The following is a 17,517-nucleotide window of genomic DNA, read 5'->3' as shown; positions in this document are numbered from 1 at the left end:
AGAATCATGGGATCATGAGGATATGTGTCACATCCCCTAATTGTATTGTAACTCTAAAAAGACATGTGTCTTATCAGTTCCTATTTTGATTAGGACTCTAGAGGTAGAGGAAGAGATTCATGGATTATCATTAATGAGATGGCTCTCATCTTTTTGTATAAATAGGAGATCTCTCTCCTTCATTAGTTAGTCCTTTTTAGTCCCTAGTTCTTAAGTTTGTAGTTCTTCCTTGATGGCTTTTGAAAGCTTTGGAGAACTTTGTTGTACTTTGTACTTTTGAAGAAATTGAATAAAGCTTTGATGTTCTCAACATGGAAGGAGATGTGAAGTAGATGTCATGGAGCATATTAGAATGTAAGGTAGAGTAGATTTCATTTTGTAAATATTGCTTTGTAGAATGTAAGGTAGATTAGATTTTTAATTCATGCAATTTTAATTCATGCAAGTGTGTTCAATTTTGCTTTGATTTCATAGGTGGTAGAGGGGCCCCTGCCTTGTATAGTTGTCACTTTAATTTCTTGCATTTCTTTTTCTTATTTCATGTATATTAATGTATAGATGTCTTTTTAAATTGCTGCATTTTTTTTTTTTTTAAAAACATGTATATTAGTGTACATAAATTGCTTTCAAGTTGATTGTAGATTAGTGATGCACATAACCTTTTAATGAACTAATGACGTGATAGAATTGTCTTGTCCTTTTGCTGAAGCAGCAAGGATACTGGGTCACATAGTCATTCTCTCATTATTTGATTATTGCATTTTATTTTGATTGAACTAGTTGTATATTTACACTTTTGTTTAAATACTAACTCCATCAATAACATGTTTTAAGTTCTTTTGAAGTGCTAAGTTTTGGAAGTTACCATTAAGGACATAGGCCTTGTCTTGAAATCTTTATCCATACTTGTCCTTTAAAAGTATTCTTAAGACCTTAGAATAAGATTTCCATTTGCATTAAACACTTTAGAAAACCAACAAGAACAAAACCCCAAAAACAACATAAACTATAAAACAACGAAATAAGAGAAAGGTTAACTAAGCACATATAGTGCACCACACTTCATCAGTTTACGATACCGGATTGATAATTTATGTAGAGCAATTTAAGACATTAAATTGACTAGACATTTTGGCGCCGTTGCCGGGGAAGTGTAATTAGGAGACCTTATTTCTTACATCTGGAAAAAAGTTAATAATTCTTGAGTATGCTCTCCTCTTGCACTTTGTGTGATCTAGAGGATCAGAAAAAGGATTGTTAAGTAAAAAAAAAAAGAAAAATAATAATTTTTGAGTATGCTCTCCTCCTACACTTTGTGTGATCTGGAGGATCAAAAAAAGAATTGTTAAGAAAAAATATAGGAGACAAAATAAACTTCATCACTTCAATTGATTCAAAAAAAAAAGAAAAAAAGAAAAAAATAAACTTCATTTCATTTCCATTTTCACTCCATGCCATCCATTTCATTTCATCAATAAAAGTTATTTCCCCATGATCATTTCCATTAAGATTGCCTAACTATCTCTATTTAGCTAAGTGGTTGCTGTGCCAAGTTTCCGCAGCTGACACTGGTTTCCGCAGCTGTAATCAGTTTCCGCAGCCACCACTCTGTTTTTCATATTTACAGTCAAGATGTTAGTGCAATAAAATGAAAATGCGGGTATGACTAAGCAATATAAAAATTCAAAAATTCAGAGAAAAAAATGCATATAGAAGTGAGTTTATATTCCCCACTGCACTTGTCGTTATCTTGTTGCAGAACAGTTAGAATTTGAAAGTAGACATGGGAAGCATCAACCGAATTTTGATAATTGGAGCAACAGGCTACATTGGTCGTCATGTCGCCAATGCCAGCGTTGCTCTTGGCCACCCCACCTTCCTTCTCGTCCGAAGACTCACCGGCTTCTGCTAAGCCTGAGAGAGCCCAGCTTCTGGACTCTTTCAAGTCTTTAGGAGCTAACATACTCAATGGATCATTAGAGGATCATGCAAGCCTTGTGGAGGCATTGAAGAAGGTGGATGTGGTAATCTCCACAGTAGGAGGAGAACAGACAGCCAATCAGTTGAATATTATCCAAGCAATTAAAGAAGTTGGAACCATCAAGAGGTTTTTTCCATCTGAGTTTGGGAATGATGTTGATAACGTCCATGCAATGGAGCCTGCCAAGAGTGCATTTGAGCTGAAAGTCAAAATCCGTAGGGCAATCGAGGCAGCGGGCATCCCTTATACATATGTCTCCAGCAACTTTTTTGCTGGTTATCTCCTTCCGACACTGTCACAGGCTGGCCTTACAACTCCTCCAAGGGATAAAGTAGTCATTTTTGGAGATGGAAATGTTAAAACCGTGTATGTGAGGGAGGAAGACATTGGAACATACATAATCAGGGCAGTGGACGATCCCAGAACTTTGAACAAGACCTTATACTTGAGATTTCCTGCAGAACAGTAGATCAAACAAGAAAAATGAATGCAGCAATAAAAACATCAACTCAGAAAGAATGCAGAACAGAGAACAGTTAACTCAGGAAAAACGTAAACACAGAAAAAACATCAAACTTCAAACGTTCGATTTGACCAAACAGAGACGAATTTAGAAAAACTAAAACATGGGTTTTTTTTCCAGGTGGGTTAATTAGATAACCCAGAAACCGTTTGAAGAAATTTGTGGCGGTCTGGGAGAAATCTTTGGTTCTTTGGAGCCTCTTTTTTTGCTGCCGCGTGAAAAAAACTAGATTTGAATTGATTAACTGATAGTTTGAATGCTTGATTCGACTCCACGTGCCTGAGGGAAGGAATTCTAATTGGGATCAACTGCATGCTGGCATCTAAAACCAATTACACGCCTTCCATCTTATTCAATTCAAACCTGTTTAGAGACGTGTTCCAATTGAACACGACTCTCTGCCATTAAATCCCATGAAGTCGCTGCCAGTTAAATGTTGGGAGAAAATCATGTTTGAAGAACTCAGGGAAATGAAGGATTCCCTCACATTTCAGATTACTTGTCCTAAAAGTCCGGATCAGTATACACCACTTGTGTCAATTTCTTTATTGCATTCTGCGTTTATTGTGATTTAGGGGTGAAAATGTATGCTCCACCAAGTGCTCAGGAAATGACTTACTATGAACATGTTCAGAAGCGCCATGAGGAGAAAGGCTACTTGTATGCCTGCCTATTCACCATGTGCTGCTGCTTTTGTTGTTACAAAAATTGCGAGTGCTGCATGGATATACTCTGTTGTTGCTGCCCTTGAGAGAGCAGAGAATGATGCGGTCATCTTCCCATATAGGAAATTCATGTCAAAAAAAAAAAAAAAAAAAAAAAACAACAACAAAAACAAAACATTAGGATTTGGACTCCAAAGGATCAAAATAATTTTGTTATCGACTTTTTGTCATATGATCTGAGGTTTTTGTTGTAAAAGGTTTTGGGTATTATTAATAAATTTCCGATATTTATGGAGAATGAAAAAAAAATTTCAAAACTGATGGTTGATTGTTTCAGTTAGCTCAACTTTCCGCAGCCAGCCCAAACTTTCCGCAGCTATTTTGTTAGACTCTAGGTTGCAGGTGTAATCAAGCAAAACAAGCCACATGGGTAGCTAGGGGAATGTCAGTACATGAATGGTGTCCTATTCATTTGGTCAAATTTGATGAAAAAGACCCCGGTCAAAAGGAAGTCAAATTGTGTGTTATCACTGAGTCGCCACACTGAGTCGCTGCATGTCAAGAAAAAAATAATAATTTTGAATCAATGAATTGAACAAGTTATTTTCTCACTTTTCTGAAGGTATTAATTAATTTTGGATTGATGGTGAAAGATGAATGGCTAACTTTGTATTCAAGATTTTTAGCTACAGAACTGTGCACATTCCGCAGCTGTTCCCCAATTCCGCAGTCAGAAAAAACCTCATTGTTCAAATCAGCCTAACTTTTTCATACAAAATCAGATTTTGATGATTTAAGTACCATTGGAAAGATCTCAACAAGATCTACACAATGAGAAATCCATCATTTGGGTTTGAAATGGCAAATAATGAAATAAATTGCTGAAAAGAAGCAACATCAACTTGAGGCACTAATTCCAAATCAGGTATAAATTCTTTTGATTTTTCCTTTGAGAACTTGTTTCACTAATACAAATTCTTAGTTTTTTGTGTAAATATCATAACTAGAGAGATTGGCCATCTCTCTCCTTTGATAATCTTACATTCCATTGCAGAAGAAGTATTAGTTTTTTTTTTTGCAGGTTCCAGGAGGAAGGACAAATGACTACAAGAGAATGGTGTCTCTCTAAGAGATCAATTTGTTTCATAAGAGGATTATCAACAACAAAGAGGAATTATGCTGATGCAAAATCAGATCCAAACACTTGAAAAACTTTTAGATACTATTGTCTCCATCACATCCATCCATCACATCCATACTTCATAATAAACTATTCACCTCATTCCACTCCATATTTTCCATTTACATTCACATACACTTTCCATCTCTTTTTGTCTATTCATAACCCACAAATAAAAGCAAGAGGCTCATTCATATGCTTATTGCCCATTGTCATTTCTACTCTCCATTTCCATCTTCCATTTCCTGTCATTTTCATTCAGCAAATAAGCCCTGCTTCAATGCAAATTATTGAGTCCATAGTCCTTTGAGTCTAATTTCTTTGTAAAAACACCTTGAGGCTTGCATGCCTTAATGGTAAGTCCTCATGCTGACAAACAATGGGAATACATTAATGTCCCTTGTTCGTTAGATCTTCTAGGTGACTCGACTTCAGCAAATTCATTCGTACCTAGCAAGATGTGTTTGGGCATCTTGACTCTCATTGTCATCAATGGTGAGAGTTCTCGTGTTGACTAGTGGCATCCATTAATGGCCACTAAGCCAACAATTTTCTACTATGTTTGACATCAGAACATCTTTTCACATAGTAGGAATTGTGCCAATGAGTTTTGAAGACATGAAGACTATTATTTTCAGCATTTTGGAGCAGATTCAGCAAGTTTTAGTAGAAGCAATAAAAAGTCATCTTATCTCTCTATCCATGAATCCTCTTGTTCAGCCACTTGAAGAAGAATATGATCAGAAATTTTTCAGCCACCACACATACAACTCATCCATTCCAAAGGGTAAGTGAAGGTACGTCATTTTCTAACTTTTGACCATAGAATTCCATAAAAAGCTAGAATGATAATTGTTGGAAAAACATTTCTCTTCCTCATTTCATAAAATTGCCAATACCATCAGTTGGGGGGGGAATACATTCATATTCATATCTTGCCATGTCCATATCATATTCAGGGGCTCACATACTTCCAACATATATTAATTATTACATTGCTATTATGAGCATACAATGGCTTTTGAAAAAGTGCTTAAAGGATAAATTGGATACAAACAAAATCATGGTTGTCACACAAAAACTAACCATCATGCAATCCAATAAAGATATACTTTGCAACAATAATCAAAATATCATTATGCAAAGTTCAAAAATCAAAATAGAAGGCAACAATAAAAAAATTGGTTGTAACACAAGAACCAACCATGTTGCAATTCAAGTGAAACACTTTGCAGAAATATGAAGTTATCAAATGATATCATGCAAAGTTAAGCCAAAGCTCAAGGATCAAAAGAGTTAATGTAATATATGTTGCATGAGGACATGCAATAGCTTCAGTTGGGGGGTATGTTGAGTCTTGAAAATGTCATTCATTTCCATTACACTTTCACTATTATGTCCATTATATCACCTCCATTTCACTACTATGTCACCACAGTCATCCCACTTTCATTATCATTGGGCCACCTTTATGTTTTTCCAATCTTTATTATTTCTAAGCCTTTTAAGTGAATTTGTGGTTAAACATTAGAAAATAATGTGCATATGCTTATACCTAACAAATGGGTTGAGATTGTTGACATGTGTAGGTTGAAAGGAGACTTCTAGAAGACCCTTATGTGGCACTCTAAGGCCAAATTCGAATTTGGTTGGAAAGAATCATGGGATCATGAGGATATGTGTCACATCCCCTAATTGTATTGTAACTCTAAAAAGACATGTGTCTTATCAGTTCCTATTTTGATCAGGACTCTAGAGGTAGAGGGAGAGATTCATGGATTATCATTAACGAGATGGCTCTCATCTTTTTGTATAAATAGAAGATCTCTCTCCTTCATTAGTTAGTCCTTTTTAGTCTTTTTAGTCCCTAGTTCTTAAGTTTATAGTTCTTCCTTGATGGCTTTTGAAAGCTTTGGAGAACTTTGTTGTACTTTGTACTTTTGAAGAAATTGAATAAAGCTTTGATGTTCTCAACATGGAAGGAGATGTGAAGTAGATGTCATGGAGCATATTAGAATGTAAGGTAGAGTAGATTTCATTTTGTAAATATTGCTTTGTAGAATGTAAGGTAGATTAGATTTTTAATTCATGCAAGTGTGTTCAATTTTGCTTTGATTTCATAGGTGGTAGAGGGGCCCCTGCCTTGTATAGTTGTCACTTTAATTTCTTGCATTTCTTTTTCTTATTTCATGTATATTAATGTATAGATGTCTTTTTAAATTGCTGCATTTTTTTTTTTTAAACATGTATATTAGTGTACATAAATTGCTTTCAAGTTGATTGTAGATTAGTGATGCACATAGCCTTTTAATGAAATAATGACGTGATAGAATCGTCTTGTCCTTTTGCTGAAGCAGCAAGGATACTGGGTCACATAGTCACTCTCTCATTATTTGATTATTTCAGTTTATTTTGGTTGAAGTAGTTGTATATTTACACTTTTGTTTAAATACTAACTCCATCAATAACATGTTTTAAGTTCTTTTGAAGTGCTAAGTTTTGGAAGTTACCATTAAGGACATAGGCCTTGTCTTGAAATCTTTATCTATACTTGTCCTTTAAAAGTATTCTTAAGACCTTAGAATAGGATTTCCATTTGCATTAAACACTTTAGAAAACCAACAAGAACAAAACCCTAAAAACAACATAAACTATAAAACAACGAAGTAAGAGAAAGGTTAACTAAGCACATATAGTGCACCACACTTCATCAGTTTATGATACCGGATTGATAATTTATGTAGAGAAATTTAAGACATTAAATTGACTAGACACTAACTAATGAAGTATCTGAGCTAAAGCAAAGAACTAGTGATGCTTCGGAGGGTCCAAGCCCACTAAGCCCTTTTTCCAGAAGACCAATAATCTTCCCCCTAAAGTCTCGCAAAATCCCAGCTCAACCTTCAACATGGAAGATTTAGGCAAAGATAACTTTTACACTTTCCACCAGGCCTCACACTCCAAAAAAACCTGCCCACAATGGCTCCATAATATGATCGCCGTTGTCACCCATTTCTTAGAAGACCAGACCATCAGGGAAGCAGAAGAGGAAACTTAGGAGTTGGGAGAAGATGTTCCTCCCCTTGGTGACGACTCACCATCCGCTGTGTTAACTTTCGAGGTCATCCGGGGAGGAGAGTGTGCGCTACACAAGAAGCCTTTATCTGGGAGATTCCCCAAAAGCCTCCAAAAAGTTACAATCTCAGGAGTAAAGGCATTGTATTGTAGCCTTCCCTGGAAGACAAGAAAAGTGTTTTGTTGCGTAGGATCTTATGCTCGACTGATACCAGCCAACTATCTTCCTCCTCACCTAGAGGAACGGATGATATATGCCCAAACAAATCGCCAGGCAACGTGAAAAGGAACTCCTCCACACCTAAGGATGCATCCACAGGGGTTACCACTAAGACCACCACGACAACATCGTGCACAATGCCAGAATCTTTACCCGCGGATTTAGATTATAATATCATCGAAGATTTGAAGAAAACGCGAGCTAATATCTCATTATTCAAGTTGTGAAAATTGACCGCTCAGCGTGAGCTAATAGTCAAAGCCTTCGCTCTCTCCCCTGCCCCTGTTAAATCATCTACATCAAACAAGGGATATTTCGTAGCCCGATCCCCAGCTGTGGTCGACCTCCAAGCTATAGTAAATGCCGCAAAAACCAACTCGAGAGGCTCAACTCCCCTATTCTTCTTAAACTTCGAAATGTTTAATTTCAATGTCCACAACTGCCTCATCGATTTTGGCGCATCAACCAACGTTATGCCCTGGTTAGTATGCAAGAAACTGAATATTCATCCAGAAAAAACTGACGCCAAAATTATCCAACTTGACAGGTCTCAAGTCCTCACCATAGGAGAATTAAATAATGTCATCATTCGGTTATCTTTTGATTCCTGATTGCACTAGTGCGTTGACATAATCGTTGTGGACATCCCATAAGCTTACAGTCTTCTTCTCAACGGAGATTGGTCTTGCAACCTGCAAGGCTAATTCTCCATAGATTGGTCTCATTTGTGGCTGCCTTACAAAAGAAGGATAACTAGATCAGGATAAATAGTGAGCCTTGTATGAAACATACTGTAACCAACCTTGGAAGCTCCAATGAGCCAATCAGTTGAATATGCCTCCTTGAATCTTCATTTGGGTGCTATCACCCTTAGACATCAACTGTTTCCCTGGATACCCCGGTTGAAATCCCCATGCAAACCCTGAGCCATGGTGAAGAAATTTTTTTCTTAAACTTACATACGTTAGGTTTACCTTCCCCCAACACGGAGACGTGGACATTGTACTATGATGGTTCAAAAACCCATGATGGAGTAGGGACAGGATGCGTCCTACTAAATCCCAAAGGGGATAGATTTTTGATCTCATGCAGGTTAGAATTCCAATGTACCAAAAACACTAGAGAATATGAGGCATTGGTGCTTGGCCTAAAAAAGGCTATCGACTTAAGAGAAAACTTCCTAAAAGTAATTGGTGGTTCGGAAATCATTACGAGACAGGTACACAATACCATCCATTGTTTGTCCCTGCATTTGAAGAACTACAAGCAAGAGGTATGGCATCTCATAAATTATTTTAAAGCTTTCATTGTCATGTCTATTCCTAGGTTTAACAACGCTGTTGATGATACTCTAGCTAATGCCGCAGTTAGGTTCACACCCCTTAGAGATGGTTTTTCTATTGAAATTATGTATAAACCAGCAGTACTTGACAACATAACTAACTTGCACGTGTTCAATGATGACCAATAGATCCTGGAATTCATGGCAAACGTGGAAGTATTCAAAGACGCGACTATCAATGAAGAGGAACATGAGAAATAATTACAAGATGAGGCAAATTCTCGGAAGGGAAATCCCTTACCAAAAGGAGTGGTGTCATTGGAAATTTTTTTTGACCTTTAGAATCATTTCAGATGTCCACCAAATGCCAAGACACATAGTTCCATTTTCTTGCATGGGCAAATCAATCTTGAAACTGAGTCTGATCCCAAGTACGTTTAACTTGGGAACATGGTTCACCCCAGAGGAAAGACATGCTTTCATCAGTTTATTTCGAAAGTATTGCGATGTCTTTGCTTGGACTTATGATGACCTGAAGGCATATGATACTTGGATTATTCAGTGTGTTATCCCTACGAGAGAGGGAGTCAAACCATTTTAGCAGAAACTGAGGAAGGTGTACCCCGCATTGGAACCCATCATACAAAAGGAGTTAAAGAAATTTCTGGATGCCCGCATTATTTTCAAGGTCAAACACTCGACATGGGTATCTAATCTGGTGCCAGTAAGGAAAAAATCCAAAGAAATACGCCTATGCATCAATTTCCGGAACCTTAATCAGGAATTGGAAAAATATAACTACCGAATTCCCTCCATGGAGAAAATCCTCCAAACCATCTCAGTAGCCAAGGTATTTTCTCTACTGGATGGATTCTCCAGTTACAATTAGGTTTTGGTATCAGAGCCAGACCGGATTAAGAAAACATTCCAAACGAAGTGGGGGATATTCACGTTTTGCCATATTGCATTCAGACTCATAAACATTGGGGTGACTTTCCAGATGGCTATGTATATCAATTTTTGAGGGTTAATGGGTTAGAGTGTGGTGGTCTACCTAGACGACTTCACCGTTTAAAAAAGAAGAAGAAGTGACCATCTACAACACTTGGAACAGATTTTTGAAAGATGCTGGAAATATAAGATCTCTCTCAACCCTAAGAAGAGCATATTTGCGGTTTCAGAAGGTAACTTACTAGGCCAAATCATCACCAAGAAAGGAATCATCATCGACCTAGACCGTGTAAAATCCATAGCACATATCCCTTAGCCGAACACCAAGAAAGGTATGCAATCTTTCCTTGGAAAATTTAATTTCCTTCGCAAGTTTATTTTAGATTTTGCGCAAATTGTTAAACCTTTACAGAGCATAATAAAGAAAGATACAGTTTTCAAATGGGATCAAGAAGAAAAGGAATATTTTGATTGGATTAAAGCAGCTATTGCAAAAGCACCTTCCCTTTCAAGCCTCGATTTCAACAAAGATTTTATCTTGTATACTTTCGCTTCAGATTCATCATTGGACACGGTTCTTACCCAAAAGGAATGCGATCATGAAGAACATCCTATATCATTCATGAGTACAGGACTCCAAGGGGTTGAGCTAAACTACCCAGGCATCGATCCCCAAGGAAAAGTCCTGGTAGAATCAACCAATAAGAACGTCATTCCTATTATCAAGAAAACCTTGCTCTTGCAGCAGAAGAATTAGCACAAGGCCCTTAGTAATGCTCTTTGGGTTGATCAGGTCACTTCCAAAACCTCAATCAACACATCCCCGCATTTCCTTGTATACGAAAAAGAAGCCATCCTACCACCCAATATGTATCTCCCCACCCTTAGGCTAGCTCAAGAGTTGCAGGGCACCCTATGCCCATCTATACAAAGTTGAATCAATACCTTGCTAAAACTAGAGGAGGAAAGGTCTAAAACTAAGGAGAAGTTCGCCATCCACCAAGGTTGGATCAAAAGATGGTTCGATAGGAAATCTGCAGGGTCCCACAAATTTGAGGTAGGGGACCTCATGCTCAAATGGGACTGGGCTCATTAGGACAAAGGAAAACACACAAAGTTTCAAGATTTGTGGGTAGGCCCATTCTAGATTGTAGAAAAAATTGGTCATCACACTTTCAAATTACAAACCCTGTGAGGGCGAGTGGAAGCCCTCCCAGTGAACGACCATGACCTCAAACATTATTTCACCTAGAAACCCCAAAGTTACTGGCCCCACATTGTACTATAGTCTACCATTTCTTTCATAGATAATCGCCATTTATTTTCTGTGAGTTTTGATTTCTAGTTTAATCGTTGTATTTTGGAATAAAGTAGATATGGTAGGTTAAAGTTAAAGCAACCCTGCATTTTGGATCCCACAAATGTTTTCCAGATTTGTTAACAGAATAAAGCTTAATTCGTGACAAGAATATAATAGGCCAGATTGGTGACGAGGGGGAACTCGATGGCACACACAGGTCCTCATTCGCGCCCACGTCAGTCTATCCCCACTACTTACATGGTCAAAAATTCTTGAAGCCGTTCTAGCTCACCCGCTGTCCTGGGAACAAAAGAGAAACTGAATAAGCCAGTAATGAGTATACATATATCCCGGGAAAACAATAAGGACTCTGAAAAACTATAAACAACCTCTTTGCAAGTCAAATAAGTCAGGATCCCTCGTTCGCCCAGGATTTAAGCCTTCATTAAATAAGTGCATATATGCACAGGAAAAATAAGTGCCAATGAGCACCTAAATCATTTTATAATAAGGGCTAAAGGACTGAGAAAGACTTCCTACGCAAATAGGTGAAGCGACGACTCCACCGGAGTACTGACCAGGCTCGCTGGCAGTGGAGCAACATTCACGATTTCTAGGTAGTGACTTTACCGGGGTACTGTTCAGGCTAGATGGTAGCAGAGAAACACCAGAGTACCATGACCACTATACCAGGAATACCTCAAAACTCATACTGTAACTTCAGTTTCCATTTTGGGTCCAAGACAACGGGAGGTAGTGCCCTATTGCATGTGCAAAGATCATGTCGGGCCAGTCGTGACAACTGACCAAGTTCGAAAGGGAGGCCCAGAATACCATCAGTGGGACCTGCAGCTCCATGAAGCGATATTTACTTAAGTCCCCTTAAGTGAGGCCCATAAACATCAGAGATCCTAGATTCTTCCAGGAAATCTCCAATTGTTGTGGCTATGGCAACGACACCCCTAAAAATTTAGGTAACAATTAAATTTTTTGGAGCCCCTACATCAGGTCTAAGCTATGCCCCGCTAGGTCTTGCCCAAAGGTTCATCAGTGTCAGTAAACCTAAAGAGAAATCCAAGTTTTTAACTAAGTTAAGCCAAGTCGCTAGTTCCCGCCTTGGTAGGTTGGTTTCAGAGTCGGAACATGACTATCACTAATAATTGTGACCATGGAAACCATTGCAAGGTTGCATAGTTGCACCTCCAAGCTCTTAGCGATCTTGTGACCTCGCAACCTTTCGAGTATAAAAGTCACAAAGTTACAAAGTCGCCTTAATTACCATCAGTCACTTGTGCAACTATGTGACTTTGTGACTCACAAGGTCGCAAGGTCGAACCACCTATTCACGTCCTCAACGTGACCTCACGACTCATGCGACGTCATGACTTGCGAGTCGCAAAGTTGCAATAGTTACACTCCCCACCGTCGTGACCTCCGCACGTGTGATTATTTTATAAATATGAGGGCACCTAGTCGCATTTGTCAAGGCTTTGTTGGTCGCATTGGAAGCTGGAAGCCTCTCCGATCCAAAGTCGCGCATGCGTCCGACTCCAGTAAGTAATGGTCCTCCCTCTTATAATCATTATTTCCTTCCAAGTGTCACTGCCTGCCCCTCCTCACTTCTGGTTCATTCCTCGCCCTAGGGTTTAGCCTTTTACTTAGTATTACTCTCCTTTTCATGCTTCATAGGTTTCGCTGGCCTTTTCCCTGTGCCTGCACTTAGAATTTTTTAGTTTCGCCTTGCATATGATCTCCTCATTTTATCAGGAAGCTAAAATTCCATCCCTCTGAGAGTGACCCCAGTCTCTCAAATCCATTTAGGGCCTTCCTTGAGCCTTTCTGAGCCATAGTCATGCGCCCTGTGGCCGCGATACCGTTCCCCTCGCAACTTCGCGACTCCTCATCTTCGCGACTTGCGACCATTTGCGACTTGCGACCACCACCCGCTATGTGATTTACGACCAAATTTTGCGCATTGCAACCTTGCATTTGCTCCCCGACCTTTTGGCCTCAATCGTACAGTCGCATTCTTAACATCTGCGACTGTGCGACTTGCCTTCCCCATAACCTTCCTTTCATTGGCTAAGTCTCCTTTTAGTTTACAGTTGCAATTGATTTTCCTGCCATCTCTCTCATCATGAGATTTCCTTTTTGACATGCCATCTCTGGGAGTGCATATCCATTTCTTCTTTTGAAGACGAGGTGGGTCACCTGATTACTAAAGTAGCTCAAGGCACCTCGGGGACTGGGGCATGGGAGGCCAATCTAGAAGAACAACCACCTATATTTATAGACACGACTTGCAACATAAATGAAACCTTCAGGCTCCCCTGGTATGCAATTTACGAGGAATTTGCTAAGAAGGATATCCTAGAAGCACAGGAGTACTTCTAAGCATATATCAACATAAATAGGTCAAAATTACATAAAGTAGCGGCTCATCCAATAGTATTCCCGTGCACTGAAACCATCGAATGGATCTTGCAGTGTACAAGCACAAATGACTGGATGATCATGGGTCATGATGGAGCACCCATAGCCACCATCGCTTCGACAAACATCAACACCTACTACAAATTTCCTGAGAAGCAACAAATTTTTAATACCAAGTGGATCGCCAGGTTCATCATCCCAATGAAAGAAATCTTGAGGGATTTTTGGAAAGAACCTACGAAATTCCGGGTCAGGACAGACCAAGCTTACAAGATAGAGGGGCTATGCAATGCATATCAATTAATCGCTGCAATTATGTTCTGGCTATATGGCAAGGCCGACTGTGATGTTTTTTTCAACATGTGGGTTCCACTCATGAATTCTGTCGCCACTCAAGGAACTATTTTTAATTTGGAAGGCATCCTCTCATAATCCTTGAGGATAAACATAGCCACTGCCCAAAGCCCACCCCTCGAGAAACCTCCAGAATTTTATATGTCTTCATACCTCCTTGATGTTGTCTGTTTGAGGTGCCACTTTGAGCACTGGAGCTGTAATTGGGACACATCAGTAGCCCAACTCGTCCACTGCTGCTACAAAGTCTTCTCAGACGCAAATTATAGGAGCATGTTGGATGTAATCTTTGAAACATTTATCATCTTATTATACCAACTGCTGTTTGGGGGAGAACCGCCTTGCATGTCACAAAGAGCCATGAGATCCATGGTTAAAGTTGCTTATTGGTTCCCCATTGATGAAGGAATGATCGCGAGGGTGTTCGGTACTCATAAAGCTCCTCATGCTCTGCCAAAGTTTGTCACAGATAGGACACTTCAACGAGAGGTATGTTACCAAATGACACAGGGTTTCTCGAAGGTTTTGAACAAAGACAAGAAGAAATCTTGGCCGCCTTTCCCTCTCACTATTGGGGTGTACGTAGTAGAAAACTTCAAACAGGTAGAAGTGGAAGCCGAAGAACTATAAGGGAGCCATTTTGTGACCCTAAGTTACCGAACATATGATCCCGAGAAAGTCATAGCTGCCCATTGCAAGAAGGCGAAATTCAATTGGTCTTATGCCCACACTAGGAAGGATATCAAGGATGGGATTAGGAATTGGTATAACTCCACAAGGGAAATCAGCCCCAGTGAGCAGCATGCCATAAAAGATGAGATCCTTGATGATTTCAAGGAGGACATAAGCCTTAGAGAAAGAACACCAAAGGGAGCCAAGGAATCAGGGAAGTGAAAAGGAGCAGTTGAAGACCCCCTAAGCGACAACGAGGAAGAAGAAGTTATGCTCATACAAGGAAATTCCAGATTGGCAAGAAAGAAGTGAGAGCTAAAGAGACAAAGAGAACTGGAGAGAAAACAATCACAGGAATCCAGCGACCAAAGCCAAAACAAGAAAAGGAGAAAACAAGCGGAAGAGAAAAGGTGACAAGAAGAAGAAAGGAAAGTGCAAGATGAGATAGAGAAGAAAATGCAAGAAAATGAGAAAAGGCGGCAGAAAGAAGAAAAAAGAGCACAATATGAGATAGAGAGGAAAAGGCAAGAAGAAGCTGAAAAGTAGAGACAAGTAGAAGAAGCTGTCAAGAAGAAACAAGAGGAACAACAAAGATTAGAATAAGAACTGAAGAACATGGAGGAGGAGCTAGAAAAGCAACAGGCACTAGTAGAAGGGGAAAAGAGGCAACATGAGGAGGAGCTTAGGAGAGATAGGGAAAGGGAAACTGAGGTAAATGAACAAGGAGAGACAAGAAAAGAAGTTGACTCGGGCTCAAAACAAAGTGAGCTTCCTCCTTTGGATGTACCTCCCGTTATTCCCCTCACTAGTGGACACCTTCCCCTTCGAGAGCTAGGCATCTCAGAAGAGCAAGACGAAGAGGTTCTAGATCTAACTAAAATCACATTTGATGAAGTAAACCTAAAAATTACACAGGAGAGGAAGAAATCTTGTAGCAGGAACCCAACGACCCATTGTCAGTAACTACGACAACAGATATTGTGCCAAATATCATGACAAATCATCAAATGATCACCTCCACCGGAACAACATTCGTGGCCACCATAGAACACAATGTAGATTGGATGAGTAAGAAAATTGAAGATTTGAAAAACAGGCTATACGCATCTGAGCAGAGGGCCACCATTGTGGAACAAGGGAAGAGAAGGATGGAGGAGGAAAATGCGACACTTTGCTTATTACACACAATCTCAACTGAATTCCAGGTGGTAGTCGCATCAAAAATAGAGATCTTGGGGGAGACTATGGTAGTGGTGTATGAAGAAATGGTAAAACAACACCACACTATAACACCCATTGTGACCATTCAAACTCACTCAAAATAAAGGGTTGCCATGCTCAAAGAGGCCATGACTGCTTTAGATAAAATACATGAGTGGTCTGAAAAATACTCTGATGCCCTGACAGTAGTCCCTAGGAAAGATTGGATTGCTATGCAAAATACCAGGGTCCAGCTTCATATCAAAGTTCAGTCCAGAGAAAACTTAGCCAAATATGTGGAGAGGGTGCTGGCCTCCTACATACAATTTTCCAACAATTTGGAATCAGTGATCCAACTACATGGGCCCCCCTCTATAGGAGAGATTGGACACGTAAAAAATCAAGAGGAAATCAACAATGAGGTGCAGGCATTCGTAGAGACATATATACAAGTTGCCTGCACGGGAGATATGCTGATCTCAAGAGAAAATATCAAGCGTTACATAGTAGAACTAGTGAGGTTGTCTCTTAATCTATGCATTCTCCAAAACTGACATTTTATACATGCCAATATTCGGAAGTGGTGCATCTTGTTGCAATTGAATTTCGTTGGATTCCTCTTTTTGAAGGTAACCCTTCAGGTTCCTAAAATATCTTTTCATAAGTATTAACAACTTCAACCAATACATTCTTGATTTTAGAATCACATCCTAAGAAAGTTTAAGATTCAACAATATCTTTAGCTTTAATCATCAACAACACAAAATTCTTACTAGCATTCACAAGCCTTTTCATTTGACCAACACTAACAAGAGATAAGTTCATCTTCTTGCGGTGTTCTCTAACAATACACTGAAATCCATCTTTGAAAATATGATATTTTTTCTCATGACAATAGAATATGTATTTTCGTTCATATAAATATGGACTCCCTAAGACAATCCCACAAATATCAAGTGGTACAACATCAAGCTCTACCTCATCTATAAAATTAGTAGTGATGGAAAATTTGAGTTTACATTTTCTTGTCACTCGTAATTTGGAATCCTCACATACCCAACCCAAAGGTTAAGGTTTTCCATGAGGTGTAGTATCTAAATTAAGTTTCTTGACAATTTCTTTAGAGATAATATTTACTTGAGATCCACTATCAGATAATGTATCAACCTTTGTATGTTTTGTAATGACTCTAATATGGAAATCCTGACTTATTTCTTTATCATTTGACATTCAATAGGATTTCTAGAAGAACTAGCGCTTGCATTAGAATCTATACCTTTCATTCCCATGACTGTGATTTTGGTTTCATCACATGAATCAGGTCCTAAATCTTTTTGAGACATTGTAGCAACAATCTTTTGTTTCCCCTTGTTATTGAACTTCTTTGGTTTCAATTCTAGATGTAATTTCCATCAGTGGTCTTCATCATGGCCATCTTTTGAACAATTTTTACAGGTAAGTTTCTCTCCCTCTTTCTTGACAGCAACATTATTCTTACTTTTTCCTTTAGACTTCCCCTCTCCTTTGTCTCTATATTTAAAAGGTTTCTTGCTGGAATTTTGAGGAACATTCTTGCCTCTTGATTCTAAATGATTTGTTTGAATGCATACTTCATCTAGATTGGTGGGATTAAACATAAGTATAGTATGTATCAAATAACTATGTAATCCACCTATATACT

General features: G+C 38.9%; 1 protein-coding gene and 1 pseudogene across 1 annotated transcript in view; one reads left to right on the top strand and one right to left on the bottom strand.

Annotated features, from left to right (window-relative positions):
* Positions 1-1,729: 1,729 nt before the first annotated feature.
* LOC149159133 (phenylcoumaran benzylic ether reductase PT1 pseudogene) lies at positions 1,730-2,450 on the top strand (annotated as a pseudogene).
* Positions 2,451-3,174: 724 nt separating this feature from the next.
* LOC149159132 (WUSCHEL-related homeobox 12-like) overlaps positions 3,175-17,517 on the bottom strand; it is a 32,569-nt gene continuing 18,226 nt past the window's right edge. Inside the window, exon 5 of the mRNA XM_089434196.1 lies at positions 3,175-3,279. Within this exon, the coding sequence (XP_089290322.1) occupies positions 3,175-3,279 (105 nt within the window). The remainder of the gene's footprint in view (positions 3,280-17,517) is intronic.

The sequence above is a fragment of the Pinus tabuliformis genome, chromosome 5_2 (assembly GCF_031772625.1).
Source record: "Pinus tabuliformis cultivar Carrire ecotype Pingquan chromosome 5_2, CPIR1, whole genome shotgun sequence".
In the NCBI taxonomy this organism is placed as follows: Eukaryota; Viridiplantae; Streptophyta; class Pinopsida; order Pinales; family Pinaceae; genus Pinus; species Pinus tabuliformis.
The sequence above is the reverse complement of the archived record's forward strand: the minus strand, read 5'-3'. Positions and strand labels throughout refer to the sequence as shown.